This window comes from Apis cerana, linkage group LG12 (genome assembly GCF_029169275.1).
Source record: "Apis cerana isolate GH-2021 linkage group LG12, AcerK_1.0, whole genome shotgun sequence".
In the NCBI taxonomy this organism is placed as follows: domain Eukaryota; kingdom Metazoa; phylum Arthropoda; class Insecta; order Hymenoptera; family Apidae; genus Apis; species Apis cerana.
Genome location: NC_083863.1, coordinates 9901265 through 9920434, shown reverse-complemented (window position 1 = coordinate 9920434; position 19170 = coordinate 9901265). Strand labels below are relative to the sequence as shown.

The window sequence follows — 19170 nt, the reverse complement described above, 5'->3', positions numbered from 1 at the left end:
GAGGAAAAGGAAGAAGAAATGGTAGCGATTCGGCTCGGTCGACTGGTTTCTTCGCGTGATCTCTTCATGAAAGGGAGGTGGGCCCTCTTGTCGATGGTTTTCGCCGATACCGTTGGCCACCGTGGACGTCGGATTCGTCGATAATTTCGTTGCGGACTATTTGCAATCCGTTTATTCACCTGTCGATCCATCAGCCCAGGAAATCGAGATACCAAGCGTTCCGTTTCTCGCCCGACCCGTACGTGAATACGGAGGTGTATTCGAATGTGGCTGGCTGACCGACAGCTCGATGCCAGTATCATCGAGGCAACCTCTATCGATGACACTGGCAGGGAATTGTCGTCTTCCTGCCCTTGTACGATGCAGGAAATTGAACGACACGACGAGAAGAAACACCGATCAACATTCTTCGGCGATCCTAATAAGCAGCCTCTTCCTGGTGAGGAGAGGAGAGGAATCGGAGATAATAAGATCCACGACACCGCGTGTGTCAAAATATCAATCTCGGATATATTTGCATTGTTGAAACATCCCGCAGGAAAGAGAGGGTCGAAAGAAAAAGAAAGAAAGAAAGAAACCATGCTGTTGTGGATCCCGTGAAACGTTTAATTATTTTCCAACGGTTCCAAATCTCTTGATCGAAACGTGTCGCCTCGATTGCACGCTCGTCCATCCCAACCCGGTAAAAATCTTGGAAGGCGAGCTCTTCAAAGGGATCCAATGCCTAAATCTGTCCTCGCATATTTTTACGGTCGTCCGTTAACATCCGCTCTTGGTTATTTATTTATCTTTTTTTTTTTCCGTTTCTATTCACCTCCCTCGCCGCCAGTTCTCTTTTTCTCCACCCACTCCTACTTCTGCCGCGCCTCCCCTTCTTCCTCCTCTGTCCGGTATAATAATTAATGACCGCTCCTACGAAGAAGAGGAAGAAAAAGAAGAACGGAGAAGAAGGCACCGCCACCCAACCACCTCGATTCGAGCCTCTCCTCGACCGCAGAAAATAATTATTCGAATTCGAAAACGGTCGTGTTATTAATTCGCGATTCGAGCGATGGAACGGTTGAGAAGAAAAGATGGCCAGGATCGTGGGAACGCCGAGATCGAATAAAGGATCGAAAATGGGTAGCCGAATGGTTTTTCTTCTCTCGACACGGCTCCGCCATTTTAATGACGCCGTCCCGGCACACAAACTCGAGGGCCGAGTCGCGGGCAAACAGCTGGAGACTCGGGGGGGAATAAAGGATCGAGGAGGAGGAGAAAGGAGAGCGTGAACGTGGCAAAAGAAAGAGCCGTTATTATTATACCTGTGTGGCGTGGACAGAGAAAATTGGCGGACGATCAAACGAGGGAGGAAAGAGGTTAAACAAGCACGCGGGGAGGCGTGGTGGGGTGTGGTTAAATTTGTCGGGGAAGGGGGAGAGTTGGTTCCTTGGATTATATATTCCGTATAACGATAAATCAGTCGCGACGACCACTCGCGCGGTCGACGAATTCCAACGAAAGGAATGTCTCGGCTACCAGACGACTACCATCGGCTGGCTGGCTCGTCGTAAGTGAGCACTTATTCCTAATTGCCTTTAATCGCGAGGAAACGACCACGTTTCGAGAGAAGGAACGAGCGAGGAATCGAAGTTGATCGTCGAACATTCGAAAATTTGTTCAAATATTGGTAATGGTTGCTCAACCGTTCGCCTCGTCCACGCCTCTCCGACTCTCCAACGCGCGCTTTCGCGCAGTTTTCTAAATTCCAATTCCCCTTTCCACGTTGCGCAACATCCTCTTGCAACGTTTCGCGAAATCGTGGCGAAATGTTTTCTGAAATTCGAGTACGAATGAAACGAGGGAACTAAGCTGATTTTTCGTCGGACAAATTTGCTCCGACGAAACGTATCGCGTAATGACGTTAGAAACGCGTGAACGAATCGGTGGCGGCCAGTTCGTTGCGTGTCGACACTTGGCTATATAAGTCGCGACAACCGGTATATCGGTGGGAAGGGTCTCGGACAGAGGAAACGTTTAGCCGGAGTAAAAGGACCGCCGATTACCTTATCTCGAGATATAGGCAAAGCTGATTGGTAAAGGCCACCTTATCAGCGAGCCACTTAATCGTCCATCGAGCGAGCCGTGACTCGTGAATCCGATTAGTTAGTTACGTGTGTATATATATATATATATATATATATATATATACGTTTTGTGTCCGATTCGGGATCGGAGAGGCGCGAGTCCTCGAAAGGAGGAGTAACTCTCGGCTTACCTTTCTCGAGGAGGCGAGCTTTCGGATTGGAATCTGTAACGCGTGGCCGGATGGCCTTGTATGGAAAACGATTTATCAGCGGATTATCGGTAGGATTCTTTTATTCCGCCGCGCGCCCTTCCACAATCAGATAAACCGAAACATCGTCGAAACGACTCGGGTTTCCCGTATCCCCTCTCGATCAGCTGCATTTCGCGTTGCATCAGATTTCACCCGGTGGAGTCGTCAAGTCGAGTTTCGTGCACCGCCATTTGATCGAGAAATTTATAACAGCCCGTTCAGAAGGAGGGACCAGCCTCGATAAATCTTTCCGCGCGAATCTTCCTTCGTTCTTTGCATCTATGATCCATCCAGAGAATCCGCCTACTTGGGTTTCGTTCGTCGCCAAGTCGAAGAGAGCCGCTTCAACACTGCTGGCAATCGCACAGGTGTGCGCATACGCCAACATCTCGGCCGACTCGGTGCTTCTCGTTGCTTCCACCTCTCTCGGACGAAACAAAGAGGAGTGGAAACGTCACATCTTGATCGTACGAGATGAAAACCGCCGCTTTTTTATATTCAAGCGGGAGGAATTTTAATTTTCTCGAGAAAACAAAAACTGGTTCTTCCAGCTATACAGGAACCGCCGAAAGAGAGAAAGAGGGAAGGGGGGACGGTGTGGGAGAGAGTTGGGTGCATCCACGGCATTCCACCCACTCGAAGTTGGGCCGAGGAAGGGAGACCTCGAACGCGTCTATGACATTCCACCCACTGTTTGGTTTGTTCCTGGCCACGAGAGAAAGAAAGGAAGGAAGAAACGTACGTGTCGAAAGCAAACAGGGGGGGAAGAGAAAGGTCGAGGAAATCTGGAGGTTTCGTTCGAGACTTTTCCCGAGTTGGACACGATCGATCGGCCCGTGCGCGCGTGACACGATCCCGATCATTTCTAGTCACGTTCCACAATTTGTATAATAAATGTAAAATACACTGCCTCGACTCCACCCCGATATCCGTTGAAAAACTCAACGAATGAATTTTCGGACGGGGGAACATGATTTATTATCACTCGACGGAATGACGCCCGCCGCCTCTGTGTACATCTCTGTTTTCACCCGTAATTCCACGCTTCCCTCCGCTCTCTCCTCCCCTCTGCCCCGCATAATGAACGTGTAATTACGAAATAATTACGATGTTGGGGAGGGAAAAAAGGAACGAGCGACGGAGGGGGAGGGGCGAGCCGTGTCCCTCGGCCGGGTAAACACGGGCCGCGAAGAGGAAGAAGAAAAAAAAGACGATCCGAGCGACAAGAATCGCGGCACGCGATTCCTTTTTCGCCGTTTTTATCTTCGTCAAACGTTTTCAGCGTCGTCTCCCCCCTTCCCCAACGAGCGAGGGCCAACTTCTGCGGTGAGCAGAACCGCGGCCGGCTTGTCGCCGCCGTGATGAATCGCCAATTACCATACATACGTACCTCCGCCGCTCGCTCGCCGCTCCATCCCCCCTTTTTTTCCTTTTCTTCCCCCTTTTTTCCCCAACCACCGCGCGGTGACGCCAATCAACCGACGCCGCACGCCGGCGTAATATCTTCGTCTATTCTTCGAAAAATATACGATACCCCCGGGCGACAATTCATCACCCCGGTAATCGCGAACCAGCCGCTTCCAACCGTATATACGACCGGTCGTTTTCGTCCGCCGCGTGATTATTGCTTCGCGAAATTCCTCCTCGAAAACCAACTTCCCTTGGAGGGTACGTCCTGTCCTCTTCTCCTTGATTTCCACTTTTCGCAACTCGATTTCGTTCCTCTTCACCAGGCAGTATCGTCGGCTCGATACGTTCTCCCCTCCTCGTGATAATGGAAGAAGGGACAGGTAGATCCGCGGTTGAACAGGTATCGAAATGGCAAAGGACGAAGCTACTGAGGGGACGTAACAATTGGAAGGGGAGCCGCGGAATTCCTGGTCCCTCTTTTTGCTCTTTCTCCCCCCCTCCCTCCCCCCCTGGACGAGGGGCGAGGTATAATACGCGCGGCTCATACGCGGGCGCGCGGGGACCTGTAATTGAAAGCTGTTACGCTCGGTATTTTATGGCTTTGTCCTCGGGGGCATGCAAAACTCGATTCTTTAAGCTCCTCCGAGCCGGGGCTCCGGGGCCGAGGGTTTAAGTAACGCGGGGCACGAAAATACGCGCCTCCTAATTAAATCCGACTTGAAATTCATCAAAATCGTTGTTATAGCCAGCCACCCGCCTCGGGCGGTGGCCGAGATTCATCCGTGGCTAACGATCGCCGTTGCCGCGAGAAGAATAGATTCCGATTCCATCGATTCCCCGCGGAATTGGGACGGAGAACGCGGAGGTGGGACGGTGGAAAGAGAGAAGGGTCGTCGGTGCGCTAGAGCTCGTAAATAAGGAGGAAGGGATCGTTGTTGCCGATCGACAGAAGCGAAACGAAATCCGGTTATATTTTTCTCCGCTCCTCGATATTCCTTCCTCGACGCGCGAACGAAGGAATATCGTTTACGAGGGGAGGAGAATTAAATTGCCTCTCTCCGTGGACGAGAGCGCTCCAGGGATTACTGGTACGCTGTGCTTCGATAATTAGATCGGCTAGCGAGCTCGATGTTCGATCCTGGAAAGGGAGGATGGAGAGGATGGAGATAAGGGATAACGGATCCAGGAGGAATCGTGCTGCACGAGGTGAGACAAATAGCATCGATACGCGATAGCGGCGATAACGTGTTGTTATGAGTTACGGCTCGTTGACCTTGGGCAATCGAGGAACGGTCGTCGATGGAAGGTGAAAAATCGAATGTTCGCCGTCACTTTCGGTGAGCGAGCAACGCTATGCGGAAAGAAGCAAGCTCGAAATAAAACACGAGCCTCTCCGAAGCCTGGAACAAGAAGAAGAAGAAGAAGAAGAAGAAGAAGAAGAAGAAGAAAAATAAGAAGGAGCCGAGGCGGAGTGTGTGGAGGTAAGGGGAGAAGGAGAGGAGGGAAGAGGAGGCGAGAAAGCGAAAGAGATTGGTCAGATCGAGAGAGACTAATTGACGCGATGTTTGGGAAAAGAATTGGGAATTCGTGTCGCTGGAACCGCTAAATATCGTGACACGAGCGCAAATTAATAGATGGATGTTGTATTTTAAAAGGAAAGGAAAGAAGGAGGAGGGGGATTGAATTTTTCTACCACGTCTCGTGTAGGGAATCGTGTCGAGGTGCAAGATGGAAAATGTAAAAGAAATATTCTTGGAGGGGGAATACTTTCGGTGCTTATGAAGCGCGTATCGCAGGAAGTAACAAATTAAACCGCCATAATTCTAGGAAAGGAGGCTGCGCGAACCTTATCGTAGAAATACGTACACGCACGTAGCCGACTCCAGCAACAGGGGAGTCTCAAGAGGTTTTTTTTCACGGGGGTACTGGCGCCTGACCGTTTCTGGGAGGAACGTGTGAACAAGTTATCCGTGAGAAAGCGTTCGAACGCGTCGAGTTAAATCTTTTAATTAGGACCGATTCGAGGGTGCGTGGCTCCAGTCCTTAGCGAAGCGGAGACGGAAAGAGATCCGAGGAAAATTCCGAATCCCACGAACGCCCTCGCCTTCGTCGTCACGGTTCAACGGGGCAGGAAACGACGCGTATCTTTTTTCCACTTATCGTCGCCTAGTCGATCCTCGTACCGAAAATTTGGCGTCCGATCTGTCGTTCGTTTAAAAGAAAAAGAAAAGGAGGGGGAAAAAGAGAGAACCTCCTCGACGACGCACGACGCTTTCCACGATCGTAAATAAGACGAAGGGAAAGGGGAGGGGGCGACACAGTTCCAAAGGTTGCGCGGCAAGGAAATCGAAAGCGAGATTCCAGATTTATTGTCCGCGCGATTCGAAATCGGGCGCAAAGACAGCTCCGCGCGCATGGGCGTGGAGAGATTCTTTCCTCGGAGCTCGTTTGTTGTTCAACGAGCATGGCTCGAGTCGATCTGGTCGGGCAAAGGTGGGGAAGCATCGTTAAAAGCTTTTATCGCTGGGTTGAGCGAAGTGACATCCGGAAGCGCGTGCCGCGCTTTTTATTCCCTCGAGGACGGAAAGAAACGGGAATCGTCGCGTTTCCACGGCCCGCCCAAGCGTCGCTGCTGAGAAAATAATCGTGAAAATAAGCGGAAAGAGAAGAGGACGGCGAGACTTTAACGGCGTTAAAGGTAACGAGCAACGGTCAGTTGAATCAAACATGGGCCACGGGATAAAACCAGAAAAGGAATATCTTCTTCCTCCTCCTCCTCCTCCTCTTCTTCTTCTTCTTCTCGTACATTCTTATGCAAATGAGTTGTATAAAGACGTCCGTTCGGACATCTTTAAATATTGTTCCTCGAACGAAATTACCCTAATTTTGTCCCGATACCGAGCGGGCCTTCCTATTTCTTATCTTTTTTCCCCTCTTTTTCTTTTCTTTTCTTTTTTTTTTCCTCTTTCAATTTCTTCGGGAACACGGTAAGCGACTCGGTATTAAGTTACCCGAATGGACAAGCCGGCCAAACGGAGCTGGGCCGCGACTAATTTTTCAGCGGCTCGCCTTACAAAGCGTGCATAATACGCGGCCTCGTGGTGCACACTCGTGGCTCTGGCAATCAACCGCCTACCACAGCCACGAGCAACACGAAGATACTTGGTAAATCGTGCCACGCCACGGCGGAGCAACAACACCCGGCGGGACTAATCCCACGGAATCAGCCTCTGTACGCACACGCGCGCGCGCCTCTCCACCTCTGCTCGTTGGCGGGGACGGGGGACGGTGACAGATGCATCAAGCCGCGCATTACACGTCGCAATCTGCTTAAGAAATTATTAGAGAAGTTTGAAGCGATCATTCGGCTCTAATAACGTTGTTAACCGCCGCCGCGTCTCCCCTTTTCACGCGTCAACACCGCGTTACGTTAATCGCGCTAGAGTGATTTCCTTTTCTTTTCCTTTTCCTCTCTCTCTCTCTCTCGCGAAAACCATTCCAATTATCCGCCGTGTCCGCTTCGCTGGTAATCGTCCGCCAACTTCGTTCCAAAATTTCACGCGGAATTATCGAAATTAAATCCGCTTTTACTCGTATCGTTAACGCGCTATTGCGTTACCTTGCTTTCCATAACAAATATTTTTCGAACCCGATACGTCTCTATAATTCCAAGACTTTTCATCGACCGTTAACTCTTCGAGATCCTAATAATACGTGCAACTCTACAGATATATATTACACACGAATTACGCTCCACTTTGAAAATTTACACGCTCGAGAAAGGGAGAGGCTCCGCTCCCTCGAGATCGAGCGGAATAAATTCGAATCACAATATTTATACGTGGAAAGATGGCCGACTATTTCATCCAGGTGAAAGTAATACGTTTATCCCCCGCCACGGGTGATTGTTCGATTATAGGATTAGCAACGGATCCCGATTTTTCACCCACGGCGGTCTTTGATCTCCGAACGCGCACCACCGAACGACGAATAACACGCGCCATTAAAAACCGTGGTTATAAATTGCAATTACCGATCTTACCGTGCGATCCCCTTCGATCACTCGCTCCAATACGCTTCCCCTCCCTTCGCTTCCCTCCCCGTCGTCGCGCTTGTCAAACGAAATTCAGCCTTGCGAGCATCTCCGTACACCTTTCGCAACCGGATTATCACAGAGAGAGAGAGAGGGAGAGCCAACGAGTATCGATCGAGTATTCAAAATTTATCGATCGTGTTGGAGGTAAATTGAACGGGAGAAGCGTGTCGCGAAGGGATGGACGTTTAACGCGTGTACGTACACGAGCTGCGCGAAACTCGAGGCCCGCTCGAGTTACGAGCAAAAACGATACGTCTGGCGAATCTATCTCTTTCTCTGTGATATTTTCGCCAGTCGATATACGTATATATATATATACATTCATATATAATTAGGACAATTAGTCGTTTCGCAGGCAACAAGGAGGAGGAACGTGTAACGAAATACTCAGAATTGGAAAAAAGAAGGAAACGAATGGTTGCTTGAGAACGTCTCAAAAATTTGTTGCATCTCGGGAACGAGTTTGATTCATTGTCTTCGGGTAATACGATCAACTCCAGAAGCAAAGTCCACGGTATTGTGTTACACCTACCTATGTGTATATCATAATCTACGTGGCAATTTCATGGTGCGTTTGCGAGGTAACAGCTCGACGGAACGCGGCCACGGAAGCAGGCCGGCTACGACTCATCTCGCTTCCGTCCACTCTCACCGGAGAGAAAGAAAGAGATACATATATATATATATATATATATATATCGATCGAGGAAATCATCAACCGCCGCGGCCATTTTACGCGTATACATATATGTGTATACGTATATGGAAGCGTGGCGCGTGGGCGCCAAGATAATTACCGTTTTGAAATCGTATACGCAGGGACATTGATAGAGCCGCGGCGTCTTAACAATAGTCGCAGACGCGATTCATCGTCGAGTTTCTTTTCAATCGTAGAGACAGCGCGTCGGGGCGAGGGAAGAGAGAGAAAGAAAAAAACTATTGTTCCCTTTTACCCCCTCTCTCCCCGTGCAAGGATGACTGTGCACGAAACCACGTGTACTCGCGGTGGGTAACACACGGTATTCAAAGGCAGCTGCGGGGATTCGGAACACGTTTCTTCGATCTATCTCTCTTTACAACTTAATTAATATCGTTTCGCAAGCGTTTATTACCCTCCTTTTTTCTTCTCATTCCTTCGAAGGAAAACAGAAAAATAGAAATCGATTCTAGCGGAACGAGGAGGTGAAAAAAAAGAGATCCGCGCCACTTTCGCGAAACGACGCGATCTCTCCCCTCGCTTTCTCGATCGCGACTCTTATTTACCATTCTCTTCCACCAACGTATCTCGATCGATCCCCGTTAAGTTCGTCGAAATCCCTCGCTCTAAATTTCAATCGAACGCCGTCCACTTTCTATCCACGGCGTGCGTGGAATAAACGACAAGTCCTTGGCGCGCGTTACGCGGCTGCGAAATTACATTTCGGAGAGGCAGTTGCGCGGCGGAAAAGCAGGGGAGGGAGGAAAAATGGGACGAAATCGGGCGCACACCTGGGCCTCGCGTTATATAGGCAGGGCGTGTTCGATGTTGGCGAAACGCGTAGGCCGCGTCCCGCAGCGTATTATGCCGATCCCCCATAAGAGAGCAGCGCGAGCCTCGGCTCGAGTCGACTTTCAGGCCGCGCGCGCGGCCGAGTCCACGCAGAAATACCGTGGCCTGTCGCATTGAAAACGCGCGTCAAGTGACGGTGTGGAATACGTGGCCGCTTACACGGGTACGTGGGCGAGCGGCTGTAGAGCACCGGGGGAAGGACCAGGTGTCGCAGGTAGCAGCCAGCGGTTCCCATTTTCCGCGCGAGCGCCTTCTCGCGCGATAAAAAAAGGAAAGGAAGGAGAGCGCAGCCGTCGTTTCCCACGCCGAGGATCGAGGAACGCGTGCCTCCCTCCCGAAAGAGAACGCTCCAGCGACAATTGGAGCAGCACCTTGCCAGTAACGCTGGAAAAAGTGTGCACGACGAATATATTCGTTCCAGGAGGAGATGAAGATAAGAGACAGGAAATGGTGGAAGCGTAACGCAGATAACGGCGAGTTCGAGGAACATTGGAACGGGACGGTTCCCGGTATTAAAAACTGTACAATAAGCATCTGTCTCCTTTTCTTTTAATCGATATCCGCGTAACATCTTGACACGACCTCGACGTTTCTCTCAACGTTTGGCGTGAGAATCGGTAATAATTAAAAAGCGTTCGTGTAAATTCACCCCTGGCTGGAATAATCATTTTTATGGCGACTCGCGCGCCACGAACGAGAACGACACAGCGATTAGCGAAGGCGCCGGATCGACGGTTGCGGAGAGAAAAACGGACAGAGTTGGGGAGGGAGGGGAAAAAAGGAGGAGGAAAGGAGCAGTCGCGTTAATCAATCCTGTCCGCTGCTCTGCATTCCACGCGTACGCGGAGAGAACGATTTTCCTAGCGGCTCGCCAAACCCTTTCATTATTTCCACCGAACGCTTCCGTATTATCGCTTCGGCGCGAACTAAACCCCGGACCCAATTTGAATTTTGCGCCCCGCGGCGCTCCCGAGAAAATCGCCTAATTGCACGCGACGCCTTTCGAAGAAATATCGACGACACATTTCATAACGGTCCGGCCTGCGAGGATCGACTCGCAAATGACGGTGGAGAAGAGGAAGGCGAACCGAGGCCCCTACGATTACATCCCTAGGGCCCGCCACTTTTCCCCATCGAATTCCCTAGGGACATTCCCCAACCCTTTCGGTAAACCGATATTCGAGAAGGAGCAAAAATCGCCGCCTCTTTCAAATCCCTTCTTGTTAAATAAATCATCGGACCCTTTCTCTCAGCCTCTCGTAATTGCAACGTTAATCCCTCTAATGTCTGGCCACCAGTTTTGTCTTCCGTTCCGGGGCGCGAGACCTGCGTTCAACTTCTCCGATCGATGAACCGACCGAGGTGGAAGCGCGACGAATTATGGTGGAAAACGATGCGTTGTTATATCTTTGTTTTTTTTTGCGCGGAGCGGGCAGGACGGACTAGTTGGCTGCGAGACGAGCACCGTCCTCCGGCAGACCTTGAGAGCGCGCGGTGATACTTGTCGCTCGACAACGCGCATTGTGTTACCACGGTTGCCCTTCGCTTGCTCGACAATCTCGAACGAGACAGGGAACAGGTATAAACGTTCGCGGCCAGTTTACAAATATTTCACGCGCGCTGAAACGCGAAATGGTAGAGTCGCAGATCTTCCATCGGACCTTATCCCCGTTTCAGAAAAATTCAACGAATCGTAAAATTGCTTGCTTTTTCAACGTTTCAAACGGCTGGCCGTTATTCAAATACACGCGTGAACTTTTACTATTTGCTCGCGCGCATACACGCGTTCACGTTTTCCGTTCGACGAAGGAAGAGGCGGCAAAGGGGGACGTGACTTACCTCTAACAGCTGCGTTCAATCTGTCCAGGTTGGCGAGAGTGAGCGGGACCGGGCCAAAGTGCATCACGATCCTGTCTCGGCGATCGGCGGAATCGGTGGTCTCTCGCCGCGCCATGAAGATGCCCGTGTAACTCGGGCGTATGTATCGGGCGCAGGTGTCGTTCAACGTTAGATCGAGAGTGGCGTTCAACTCTCCCTTGATCGCCCTCTTGACGCGCACGTGCACGTGCCCGTTCCTCAGATCCTTTATCTTCCCCGTGAAGATGTAGTCCGCCTGGCGGACCTTGCCCACGAACGTGCTATCGTTTCGAATCGCAGCGGACAGATTCGCACGACAGTCCAAAAGCTCCTTGGTCGACGAGACGGCGAGCGGGAGCAGGGTGACGCTCGCCCACAGGATCAAGAAACCGATCTTCAAATTGGCATCCATCCTTCCTTTCCTTTCCTTTTCCGTCGCACCTCCGTTTCGATGGATTATTCGCGCACCATCGCGCACTTTCCAACTCCGTTCGATCGATCCGCGTTAAAATTACCAGGTCCTCGATCGTAATCGGGGGAGAAGTGATGGATGACGCGCTCGGCAAATCGCCTCGACACGTGGAAACCGATAGATACACGCACGTATCCCGAAAAACGGGTGGGACGCGACGAACGAGCAACACGAGTCTCTCGGTTCGATCAGTCGACGGCTGTCGATCGGGGCATTTCTCCTAAGAGAGCTACTCCTCCCGCCTCTCCCTCCGCTCCCTCTTAAATGGAAACGAGTCCGATCTCACGAGGCGGCGTGATCTTGAGCAACAGGTTGGCGCCGTGTGTCGACCCACGCTCGCTCGCCGATTTCCAATCCGCGCCACTAGTAGTTCCTGCCGGCAAGTGTCGCGAGATTCGATTCGACGAATCGCCCCCTCCCCCACTTGGACGGATTCCACGCGATTCCACCTTGCCCGTCGTCGAACGAGAACGACCGCTTACCGTCCATCCGTCAGAAGCGGAGGAAAATCGGGGAAAAATCGTTAACGCACGGCGGAACTTTCACTCGACGGTTTCTCCGACTCGTTCCCCCCTTCGTCCTCTTGGAAACGCAGCACACTCGCGGGATTCTCACCAATCGAGCGACGCACGAGTTCGGTGGCACTCCGCTGGACACCGATCGCCGCCGATCATCGTCGCGCGCCCGTTCAACCGTCGTGGCCGAGCCGTTGGACCGAGATGGTTGGATCGCGCGATCCTCGGCGTGGACGCGGCGCGACAGGCGTAGATTAACCGCTACCAAACGCACTGTCAACGAGGCGCGAGTTGCTCGGCGCGGCCGACATCTCAGCCTGCCTACCTACGGCGACTGCTATCCGCGATCCTGCGCGAGAGTGAGAGAGCGCGGTGGTTCAAGGTGGTGGTTGGTCGCGTGGAGGCACGCGCTGGACTGAGGAGGGCTAAGTGTGGATGCTGCAACTACAACGTGTAGGCGTAAGTCGCCTTAGACGAAGGGACCAAGAGGGAGGGAGAGAGGGAGAGAGAGAGAGACGACGGGCTCGGTGTGTGGGGGCACACGCCGCTCCAACACACGCGCCCATGTACGCTCCCGCCTCTTTCCGAGCGGCGCGCACGGCCGAGTGTTGGTGCGGCCAACGCGGGGGGGAGGGGGGAGGCGAGGGAGAGGGAGACGGAGAGGAGAGAAATCTCCTCGGAGTCAAAGACGAGCCGAGCGTCCCGAGATTCGCGCTGCACGTGGGTGCTATTGACACACTTATACGCGCCACGCCATTTTCACAGGTAATCCTCCCCCAACTACCTCCTCCGCGCTGAGATATATATATATATATATACGTCTGTGTGTACGAAGGGTAGCGTTCTCAGAGGAAACTCGGCCGAATGTGGAGTCGAGCTGTACGTCGAGTAGCGCGCGCTTTATCCGAAAGAAATATTTGGGGAGGTTGCGTGCGAGCCACGTTTCGAGCGCCTGGGATTTGGGGGAAAAAAATAAAGGTCGAGGACGAGACGAGGATCCGTATCGACTTAACGAGCTACGATCTCGAGCCGTTTCGTAATTGATGGCGATCGATAATGGCGAGAGACAGACCCACTCGTCGCGTCAACCCTACGAGAAACGGTGAGAATCTTTCCTTTTTTCTTCTTCTAACGAGTCCACGAGGAAGGTTGAGTCGAAGGTTAATCGAGTTGGACTCTCGATTTTCCCCTGGCGCGGGGAAGATCGATCTACGGGTGTTCCTCGGTTACGCTACATCGTAATTTCCACGGACATTTACACGCTCGTCCATCGTTGATCTGGGACGCAACGAGAGATTGGGCCACGAATTTTAAAAAACAAACGATTCCTCGTTCGTCTCGCGCCGCGGATAAGTCGCGTAGGAGGAGTGAAATTCCGCGTTTCGGACGCGCGATAGAAACGTGGGCATTCGGATAGGTCAGGAATGCAGGAGACCAGTTATCGCGATAATGAAACGGAGATCCGTATCTGACCGCGTACTTCGCCCACGTTCGGGGACACGGAGGAGGAATGCGGGCCCGGCATTGTTGCGCAGGATATGCGTATGTCGATACGGTGATAGAGGCAGGCCGGTGACGTTAATGAACGGCTCGATGAAACGAGCTTTCTCGAAAGAGATCCACCGGCGCGGTCGTTTCCGAGAGAAATAACACCTTCTACGGGGAGCCTCCCTCCGCGGGCCGGTGCCCACGCGTGTTTCTTCCATTCCTCGCGTCCTTGCCCCCCTCTCCATCCGAATCGCCGCTTTCGGACGCCAGTAATATCCTGGCGAACGTCGACGCCTGAGGAGGGTTGTCGTTCGTTACGATTATGGATTTACAGTTAGCGGCGGCATTTTCTCGGGTCGGTATCTCGAATCGGATGCGGCGGTGTCGAGGAAAGGATGAGATATATGTGATGGATATCGGGGAGGGGGGGACGTAAACGACGAGAGGCATCTTGGAGAGATAAAAATATAAATATGGAATAAGCGTGGGGATGGACCTCGAAGGGAGGACTCGTATCTCGATCGATCTCGTTAAACGATCTCGTCCACTTCTTTTTCTTTTCCTCTTCTCGAGAGGCTGGTGTTTATAGACAGGCAAGAATAAGACGAGGGCCTCGGGTAGACAAATCGTCGGCCGATGGGAGTAAAATATGGCGATGGAAAGGCGAGACAAGCTACCGCGCCGACCGATCCCTTCCTCCTTCCCCCTCTTAGCTAACGAATGGATCGATTTGCGTGGCTCGTTAACAATACACGTAAGGAACGCTAATGCGCCACTTTGTTTCGTGCGGCCTCGACGCGAGCCTGTCCGTCCGGACGATAATAAAAATAGAGAAACCAGATCTCTCCCGCCATCCGTTCCAACGTAGATCCTTGTCGCCCCGGAGAACGCCGTCCTCCATTTCATCCTCGTTTCATCCATCCGCTAAGTACGTGTACGCTTGATTAAACTGATCTCATAAGCTCTCTCGACCTGGCAATCGTCGCAACACCGGTGGCGATCCAAAGTCACCGCGCGGATCCGTCTCTTCGCTTCGCCTCCTTGTTTATTCACCGTCCAACTCGAGCCGGAGGATACACGGATATCCCGACGACGGCCACGGATGAGTTATGACGACCGTCGCCTTCGGCCTCCCCCTGGCCTCGCAACACCGCCACCCTCGACCGACGCCCGCGTCATTCCAACGGGAAACTTATAAATGCTCGCGTGCCCGCTCGCCGTAACGCCCGCGTCGTTAGCCCTTTGTACGTTTGTCAGCTGTCCGATGTTGAGCGATACCCGTGTTTGAAAAAGAAACGAATTGATGATCGAACCGAATTTAGAACCGGGCGGTTCCATTATTAAGGTCGAGTCAAGAAACGTCTCAAGCACGTGGCATCGTAATATCGAGTCGTAAAACATTCCGATCGTTGCGACGTTCGAAGTCGAACGAAGATTCCTGATGATTTCCGCAGTTTTATTATTAGGATGCAAAAGTTTCGATGTGGATAAATCGAGTCAGTTCAAACACTGTGACTTCGTAATATCGAATCGTAAAACGTTCGAGCGAAGATTGGCGGTGATGATCGATCCCAATTTCCGCAATTCCATTATTGGACAGTGTCGATGCAAAAGTTTCCGATCGTTGCAATGTTTCAGATCGAATTTCCCCAGTTCTATTATTATCGATACAAAAGTTTCGGTACAGATAAATCGAATCAGTCAAGTGTCTCAAACACCGTGATACCGCAAAACATTCGGTATCCGATCGTTGCAATATTTAAGATAGAACCGAATTTCCGCAGTTCCATTATTAGACATCGATACAAAAGTTTCGATATAAATAAATCATCGATTCGAGCGTCTGAAATACCGTGATATCGAATCGTAAAACGTTGCAACGTTCGAGCGAAGATTGGCAGTGACGAATTTCGAATTTCCGAATTTCATTGTTAGACCGATACAAAAATTTCGATATAGATAAATCGAGTCAGTTCAAGCGTTTCAAACACCGTGATATCGTGAAACGTTCAGTATCCGATCATTACGATGTTCGAGATCGAACCGAATTTCTACAGTTCCATTATTAGACAGTATCGGTACAAAAGTTTCGATATAAATGAATCATCGATTCAACACCGTAATATCGAATCGTAAAACGTTCGGATGGTTGCAGTGATCCATAGTGCAGGCTGCGACCGTATGAAGGCCGAGCTCGAGGTGGAGCGCGGAAACGTGGGATACCTAGCTGAGGCGGGAGAGGGACGAGGAAGGTGGACCGTGGCACGAGCGCATCGGATACTTGCACTTAGCATAAGTCTCGCACCGGAGCCACTCTCTCATCGTATTTCATGCTCGCTAAGAAACGCGCGCCGTCTCGTTCCGCTTCCAAACTGCCTCCTATCTCTTCCCCGTCATTTTCATTTTCCTTGCTTCGTGTTCCAGGAACCTTACCAGTCGAGCCTCCTTTCTCTCTCTCTCTCTCTCTCTCGAATTATCTCCGACGTTTGTTTCTTTAAAAACGTTCGCTCACCGCGAATCCGTAATGCAACCGATCGAGTGTATCCCCTTCCGTTCGAATTACTCGAAAGGATACACAGGAAATAGAAGAGGAATTATCAATTATCGTCTCGATGGGTAATGCACGTCGCGCCGATCGCTTCTACCTTATTACGGAATTAACGGGCTATTCGCCACGTAGATATTCGCGTGCCGTGGATAGTAGACTCCTGTTACGAACCGCGAAACACGAGCGTAAATAAGGAAACTTCTTCTCCTTTCTCGAATTCTCTCCTTCTTGAACAGCTCTTTCATGCAGCTCCACGCGACCAATCGTGGCCCGTACGGAACGTAATACCAGTTGTGACGTAAGCACTGCCACGTTTGGACGTGGCAAACCGCAAAGGGAAGATTTATGCGTGTCTTGGAGAGCGTTTTTTTTAAGCTGGATTAATGTTGGACGCAGTTGGTGAGAAACGGTTTCCTGCTTAAACGTCTATTCGGCCACCGGTTATTCGAAACGGTTTATCACGAAACGCAATGATTCGTGTCCGGTCGTCGTAATAGCTTAAATTAAGTCCGCGATTCTCCCCGTCGCGTCGACGGGACGCGCGCCACTTCCTCCATCGTTTTGTACCGTTATCGAGTGGATAATAATGCTCGTGCTCGAGGCCTCCTTCTTTTCTTTTTTCTCAAATTAACGCTTGCGTAAATCGAGGGGACAGAATAGGCCGCAAACGAAGCTCGATTCGCTTCCAACGCTGCAACAGATACGTAAATAACGAACGAATCCTTTCTCGGTCACCTCGTAAAGGATCTCCCCCTTCGTAAATCCCGATCCCATTCCACGACTCAATGCTGATGCGACTATCCGCGACTATTCTCCGCGTTATCGAACCCGTCCAACGACGAATCTCTTCCCTTTCGTTTTACGAGGTTCCCTCGCATAAACAGGGAGGGAATCCCCTGGACGATCGAAACCGAAAACGATCACCCAAACCTATCCTCGTCGTTCGTTTTAGAGAAGCCAATTACAGATTTCGAGGATTCGCGCGTCGTATTTCCCCTCGTATACGCCGTGGTCCAGAGACCTCTCCTTTAACGGCGTGGTTTAATCTCGAATCCTCGAAGACGAGAGGAAGACGCGCGCATGGGAATGAAATACGGACGAGGAATACGAAGGCGCGGACTTAATTTAGGTTGTTACAACGCACATAACCCGCTATTCCATCCAAAAGGTTCCCTGGCCAAAAGGTTGCCGTTCGAGCATAAGTCATCCGAGCCGATAAGCGAGCCGAGAATAAACTTTCTTTCGCCGAGAGAAATGTACAGAAGTACATTTCGCACGGACGTTTATAGTATCGTGGATGAAGGTACGAGCGAGGAACGTAGATGTGGAGGGGATTCGACTTTTCTCGAGAGGGAGGGAATAACGCGTGTATAATTACGCGGCGTTTCCCTCGGCTTTCCAACCACCGCCAATTACATATTACGCTATTACTACTCCTTATTATTACTCTTTCGCCCGCTTTTCGCGTCGAAAGCGACCCTGGAAAAATCCATTCGGCCGAGAAGAATGGAAGAAAATGGGGAAGGTGTGGTCATTGACGGACGAAGATGGAGAGTCGTGTCCCTGCGTTTGGTCGAAGGATGAAGAACGCTTCGAATGTGAAACAGGGAGAGAGAGAGACAGATTCTTATCTCGCGTGTTTATCGGGTTGCGCTCGTTAAGCCGAAAAAAACGGGATAACAGCGATCGAGGCGCTGCGAAAGCTGACAAGTTTCACGGAACGTAAACGATCGTAAATTGTTTCGCGTAACAGTTTCGAGTAATAATAATACGGGATTACGAATGTTACGTATATTTCAACTGTCTATCGAATGTTTCTCCAACTTGTCTCGATAAAAAATTTGCGAAATTATCCGGGTTGAAGAGGCCCGCTCCCGAAGTCGAAGCGATTCCAATCCCTCCTCTGCGCGCCCGTGTGCGTATATTCGTCGCAAAGAAGGGTGTAATTTTCAGGAACGTCGTTTTCGCGTACGTTGACCAACAAAAAACGGTATTTCTCTGGGACGAAATTCGAGGAATGATCGTCTAAAGCTAACAATTACGAGAGCTGGGTGGAGGTGGGGGAAGGCGAGGAATTCGTGTTTCCTCGGAGGGAAGGGGCGAGGAGGCGACGTCGCGAAAGAAGAATCGAAGGGCAGAAGCGTTGGTGGAACGAAACGTGGTGGAGCTACGTGGACGAAACTGGAATATAGGGGGAGGGGGAGGGGGAGGAGGGAGTTATACCCGGGGGCACGGCATAAATCGCTATGGACAGACAGCATGTTCGACTAATTACAGATCCCTGATTACCGGTGGGCGCGACTTGTCCGGCTAATAAAGAAAAAATAAATTAATAAACCTCCTAATATCGCGGCCGGGCGATCTTCGTCGAGCAGAGAGGAGGAAGAAAAGAAAAAAAGGGAGAGAGAGAGAGAGAGAGAGAAAAGGAAACGTTTTATTAATTTATTGTGATCGGAATGCGATAAAGCAGGGACCGCGCACCTCGAAGGATTCGAATATGTTATTTCACGCCGCGTTGTCGGACGTGGAATCAAAATGTTTCGGAACCGATGTTCGAAAAGGGCGTTATTAATTTAAATCGCTCGACGTTTCTACCACCATCGAAAATTCTACGATACATCCGTTTCCACCGCGATCACCCGCTTCTTCCCTCTCGAAGGGGGGCGAGGAGAAGAGGAGAAAGCGGTCGGCCACGTGGCGAGAAACTTCCGCGTCGAGGATGGTGGGAGAAGGGGCGTCGATGGATGGATTTATTTTTCATCGCGGAGCTGGATCGGGTCGAAACGCCGTTAATGAACCAGTGGTGGCGAAACGCGGAGGCGTTTTCACGGGCAATTAATGCGGCCTTAAACAGAGCGAAGGAAAACGCCCCCGCGAAACGAGCCGCCATCCCGATTTAATCGGCCCCGACGCTTCGA

The 19170-nt window shown here is 51.1% G+C and overlaps 1 protein-coding gene across 5 annotated transcripts in view; it reads right to left on the bottom strand.

Moving 5' to 3' along the window:
- LOC107998399 (agrin) overlaps nucleotides 1-12648 on the bottom strand; it is a 326392-nt gene extending 313744 nt beyond the window's left edge. For 4 of the 5 annotated variants that reach the window (XM_062083435.1, XM_062083436.1, XM_062083437.1 and 1 more), the window contains exon 1: nucleotides 11212-12648. In XM_062083435.1, the coding sequence (XP_061939419.1) occupies nucleotides 11212-11641 (430 nt within the window). In that variant the 5' untranslated portion in view covers nucleotides 11642-12648. The remainder of the gene's footprint in view (nucleotides 1-11211) is intronic. The other variant, XM_062083427.1, reaches the window with a different exon arrangement.
- Nucleotides 12649-19170: the final 6522 nt, after the last annotated feature.